Source organism: Equus przewalskii, chromosome 16, assembly GCF_037783145.1.
Source record: "Equus przewalskii isolate Varuska chromosome 16, EquPr2, whole genome shotgun sequence".
NCBI lineage: Eukaryota > Metazoa > Chordata > Mammalia > Perissodactyla > Equidae > Equus > Equus przewalskii.
In genome coordinates this window covers 26,087,371-26,093,370 of record NC_091846.1, presented here as the reverse complement: position 1 = coordinate 26,093,370, position 6,000 = coordinate 26,087,371, and the positions used below count along the sequence as shown (strand labels likewise).

The window sequence follows — 6,000 nt, the reverse complement described above, 5'->3', positions numbered from 1 at the left end:
TAATGGGGAAATAAGGTGTAAACCTGGGGAAATGTATTAATAAGAACACATATTCATGCTCTATATTTTTCAAAGATTTTTTAAGCTATTTTATTTAATATGATCATCATCACAACTTTATGAATTAAGAGAAGAAATATTACTATATTATTCTTATTTTATAAATCAGATAAATGAGGCTCAGAAATAAGAGGTTTGTTAACTAGTAGAAGTAGGAGTAGAAACCAGATGTTCAAATTCTCAATCTCACTTTCTTTTCTGTCTACTCTAAGAGCAACCCGGAAGGAACCGCTTACAAAGATTTTATTCTGTGGTCTGTTTTGAAGAACTTGCATGCCAAATAATTTATTGGATTTCTTGCTCTTCTGATCACCCTTTCAACTTATTTCATAAGCAACAGCAGCTGCATTATGCTTCTTTTTCTTTCCTTCCGTTTTATGAACCCATACAATCATTTTTTTAAAAACATTTGACAATTCGCTGTGACAGCAAAAGCCAGTGTGTTCACTGTGGCCATATCCCATCCTGGCAATTTGCCTGTGTCATCTGGCATATTCTGATGAAATTACTGCTCAGCTCACAGCGTAATTCCTCACAGTCCTGAGGAATTCCCCTGCCCCGTTAATCTGCAGTTCCATCTATCCAAGAAGTCAACTTGATATCTTATTTTCCATCCTGCCTAAGATGCTGGTTACACAATCGTGAAACAACACATCAAAATGGAAATTGCTCCAAGAAAATGTGGTCATAAACATGTGTCAAGTTTATCATGTGGTAAATTTTTTCTAATACAGTTCAGATAGGATCAGGATATACGTCATACAGAATGCATCTGTGTTTTTATTTTCAAACCAGGAAAGTGAGATCTCAGAGCTCATTAAAGTAGTGATTTTGATCTTCAACAAACTTGTCGATATGGCCCCTGGCTGGTCAATCATCCTTTATTTTCATGTACAGGAATGACACAAGAAGATAAATTTGTATTCTATGGAAACTCTAGCCAAAACAGTTGGTTAATAATAATTATCACCTTTCACCAAATGCTTACTATGTGCTAAACATTATACACTAGTGGAGGAGTTAAGTATTATCAAACTGGTTTTACTGGTGATGAAGTTGAAGTCAAGAGAAGTTAAATAACTTGTCTTGGGTCACCGGCCTCATAAGTGGAAAGTCAGGATTTGAACTCACAGCCTATGCCCTCAACCACTCTGATAGAAGAGTTTAATTTGACCTGAAGTTTTGTCTTTAAAATGGGGTTTGGAGATTTAGGAATCTGGAATTCCCACTGGATGTTGGGTAGTTCTTGAAAAAATCCTATTAATATTAGTATATTTGGTTTTCATATATTCAGTTAACTGATAACATTTTCCTTTATTCTGCTTGGTTCTGGGGTTAAAATGATAATAGCAGATATGGTATCTGCCCTCATGGAGTTTCCAGCACAGAGAGAACACCGACACTAATCAAATAATCACACAAATAAATGTAAAGCTATACTTCAACATCCTATACCACATTTAATCCTATGAAGGAGATATATGGGACATGTTCAGGGGGATCTGACCGAGTCCCAAAGGTTATGACAGGTTTCAAAATAGGAAATGGTGAGGTTCTTATGCAACATGTTCATAATCCATGAAGCATAACACTTTGTTTTTGCTTCTAAAACTGAAGAAACAACAACAATTAGTACTTCCAACTAAGTCTGACAGTCACTACTTTTGAATTGAATCTGGATTGTGTGTCCCCTACTAACTTGGTCCCACAGTATTCACTTGGAGCAGAAAACAGTGTCTCCAGTTCTTTCGGCTGAAGCTAAGTATGTTTGAAATAGCACATCCTGTTGATGACTTGGAGGTGGAGGACAGTGCGGGGAGCAAGGTCAAGGATGACTATGAGAACGTAAACATGGGTAACTAAGAACTGAGCACCGTCCTTCACCAGCAGGAGGAGTTGAACAGCAGTGAAGGTCTGTGGGGACGCTTGGATTGCAGTAACATATTCCATTTCAGGCATAGAGATTTAAGTGATGATGAAAATATCCGAGTGGAAACATCCTGCAGACTCGGGGGAAAGAAGATAAGAACAAGATATAAAAACTGGAAATAAGGTCAGCCCCAGTTGCCTAGTGGTTAACTTTGGCGCTCTCCAGTTGTCTCTCAGTGGCCATGCTGGGGGGGCAGCTCACATACAAAAAAGAGGAAGATTGGCAGCAGATGATAGCTCAGGGAGAATCTTCCTCAGCAAAATAAAACACAACAAAACTGGAGCTCAGACTGAAATTTATCTGCATTCAGTAATAATTAACTCTTTATGATTACATAACAATCATCATCATTTCACATGGTGCTTACTACCTGTCTACACACATATTAACCATCGAAGTCTTAGAATAAACCTGTGAAGTGGGTATTATCATCATCCCCATTTTGCAGATCAGGAATCCAAGACAGAGAGAGTTTAACTGACGTAGCCAAGGTAATAATGCTGAACCAGGTTCAAATCCAGGCAAGCTGGCCCCCAAGGCCACATCCCTAACCACCCTAATGCCTCCCTACACAGCATTACAGATTATAACGCACTTGGATGTCCTATCTCACGCTTAATACCCACAGTAACCCTACAAAGGATGAATTGTTATGCTTATTTTTACAGATGAGAACACAGAGCCCTGCCCAGGCCGTAGAGTTCCAGAATTCAAGCCCATATCTTCTGGTTCCAAATTCAATATTCTTTCCGCCCTACCACAGCTGCGCCTGAAATCTCATGAGCGCCTGCCTGCTTTTGACAGCACAGAGAGAATAAAGGGAATCTCCACAGGTGTTGGGGAAAGAGGGGGAGGTGAAGGTAAAGAAGAAAAAGTCAGAAAAACAAAAACAAAAATAGCCCAGAGAGCCAAAACCAGATATTTTCCTGTCTAGCAACAACCTCACCAAATTATGATTGACTGCCTTCTGTGGGCCAAGTGTTAAATGTGGTGTTTAGTAAAAGCTTGCCCAAGGGCAGATGCAATGGTAAATACCTCCTAGAGGAGCTGATTCTTGTCCTCAATGAGTTTATAATCTTGTTGGGGAGTAAGTCAAACCTTAATCTCAGACACAGCACTGTCCAAGACAATGTACGGTCTCTGTTGATGAGTGACTCAGAAAAGAGCACGATTTCAGAGAAGGCAGACTTCCAAGGTGAACTGTTAGAGAATGTTTCAAGAGGGAAGGTGGGGCCTGAGAATTCTACAAAGAAAGTCATTTTGCGCTCTTGCTCTTTTTATTTTTAAGTACATCTGTGCATTTATCTTGATCCTTCTGCACCAAGATGGGAGAAAACAAATTCAAATCCTTTTCACCCTCCTACCTCTTACTCTCCAGAGAATGAAAAATAGTGACAACATCTCTAAACACAACATTGAGACAGTAACCTGAGTAGCCTGTTCCAGTCCTAGCAGCTGTACTTCTCATGCCACAAGAGTAAGTTTTATGTAGACTGCCATCCTAGAGGAGTTTGAAAGTGCTCTGAATATGCCCAAGGGTCCGCTCTCCAAAGGTTAACTAAGTCAATCTCTCAAGGAGATAATCTTTTAGAAATCAACAAGCCTTGCCTCTAGTTAGAGAACCATTAGCCCATGTGATGCCTGTTTCCTAAGAAGACGTTCCCAACCCGATATGGACAACATTTGTTAAAGTAGTTTCCTTATCATTGTAAAGGAATCTCAAAAAGCTAATCTGTAACCTAGAACCCGAGTCATAAATCTCTGCAAGTCCAGCCATGCCAAAATAGATGCCTGAAATAAAGACCAGAAGTTGAACAAGCCCTTTTCCTCTTGACGTGGAATCCCATTTCTGCTGTTGGATGGGATTTATAGACATTGAGTTGATTAAAGGAAATTATATGAAGCACCTAGAACAGGCAAATTCATAGACACAGAAAGTAGAATGGTGGTTGCCAGGGGCTGGGGGAGGGGAAATGGGTGTGGAGTTTCATTTTGGGGAGATGGAAATGTTCTGGAGATGAATAGTGGTGATAGTTGCACAATAATGTGAATGTACTTAATGCCACAAAACTGGTACATTTCAAAGTGGTTAAAATGGTAAATTTTATGTTATGTTTATTTTACCAGAATTAAAAAAAAAAAAAGGAGTAAAGGGAATTTGTTTCAAAACCGGTTACTAGAATCGTCTCCTAATGGCAGTATCCAGGGCAACTGACATCTTTTAATGACAGATGAGTCTTTAGTAAACTATTTGAAAGACACCATAAATGAAGGGAGGGGAGAAAATAAGACTCTTGAAGAGCATAATATGAAGAAGAGTCAAACCGTTTGCCAGGAGCTGTAGGACGAGTAATTCAGGTGAACGATGGTTGTTTCCTGGATTATTTAAGGAACAGCTCAGTCCACCAGATGGTCATTCAGCAATCTAATAGAAGTGTATTGAGGCTTTGAGCCAATTATTATCCGTTTAAGGAAACTAAGACTTCAAAACTGTATTTCAGTACCTAGAATAGGCAAATTCGTAGGGACAGAAATAGAATAGAGGTTACCAGAGGCTGGGGAGGAGGGGAGGGAATGGGGAGTTATTGTTTAGTGGGTATAGAGTTTTTGTTTAGAATAATGAGAAAATTCTGGAAATAGTAGTGATTGTTAATGCCGCTGAATTGTACACTTTAAAATGGTTAAATTTTATGTCATGAATATTTTGCCACAATGAAAAAAAAGAAGTAGACCATCTCAGGCACTTAAAATAACAATTATTTTTCCAGAAAATTTTCCATACCAAAAAAAAGTGAATCCTAAGGGAAAAGACTAACAAAGAATTGGTAGACATTGGAGCAGGGGACTATATTTCACATAAAAGGGCTATTTTGGACGTGAGGCAGCATTTAGCCAGTCTACTCTGCAGCTGTCTTTCCCCAGTCTTTGGCTGGCAAGGCCCTATTTAGCCAGAAGTTTTCCAAGTGGCCCAGTCTCTCTTTCCCTGGCCTCCTGTCCCCTTCCTCCCGCCCCTCCTGAGCTATTCAAAGCCCTAACCAGTCATTTTCTTTCTTTTATATTGGTAACCACCCACGTTGGATAAACAAAACACACAGGATGGAGGGGGATGGTGGAGAGGAAGCACATTTAAAGTCAAGAAATAAATAGCCAATGAAGCAGGAGAGACCACAGTTTGACTCAGACAAGTTCTATGGAAATAAGTGTCAAATGAGTCAATTATTTCCAGATCTCAACAGGCCAGGGATGGAGACAGAAAACTATACCATTTATCAGAATGAGTTCACATGAGGTAGGATGGAAAGCAAAAGAATGGATGGAGAGAAATGAAAAAAGGGAGTTAAAGTCCCTTTTCATTAAGTTGTCACTAAGAAAGCCAAGTCTGTAATAAAGCCTGTTGGGTACTGATTAGACTCTGTGGGTTTGAGCAGGGGAGGAAAAAGGATAAAATACCACTCATGACATAACACCTTCTCCCTGACTTTCACTGGAGCAGAGCAGAGAGTCGGACCAAACCAAACACAGAGGCCGCAAAGCCACACAGCCACCCACTGAGAGGTTCCAATGGCTGCCCAGGCGTGAGCACCTCAGGTAGGATGAAGAAGCAGGAGGAGATATGGATCACGGGCAGGTGAACAGACTGCCTCTCGGGCACTCTTAGCTAGCTGCAGATAGAGACCAGGTGGACTTTCTCTTTCCATGAGCTCTTCACAGAGCCATGAGCACAAAAGGAACTAGAGCCTTAAAAAAATCACTTGTGGTTTGCTGTAGATGGAGTTGATTAAGGCCTTGTTTTCTCAGTCAAATTAAGAGAACTGCAGAATGAGCCAGATGCATGGTTTGTAAGTTGACTCTTCCCTTTTGGGAGATAGCAAGATAAACATCCAGTTCTTTTCTATTGTGTGAAGTCAAAATGTTGCATGTGCATTGAGGCAATACTATTTTTAATATAGGACAACCAGGCCAATCCAAAGTCCATGTCTGAATGTCAGTGCCTTTGAAATGTCTACTGT

The 6,000-nt window shown here is 40.0% G+C and overlaps 1 protein-coding gene across 1 annotated transcript in view; it reads left to right on the top strand.

Annotated features, from left to right (window-relative positions):
* Nucleotides 1-1,824: 1,824 nt before the first annotated feature.
* SERP2 (stress associated endoplasmic reticulum protein family member 2) overlaps nt 1,825-6,000 on the top strand; it is a 35,627-nt gene continuing 31,451 nt past the window's right edge. Inside the window, exons 1-2 of the mRNA XM_070578531.1 lie at nt 1,825-1,915; nt 2,659-2,850. Of these exons, the coding sequence (XP_070434632.1) occupies nt 1,825-1,915; nt 2,659-2,850 (283 nt within the window). The remainder of the gene's footprint in view (nt 1,916-2,658; nt 2,851-6,000) is intronic.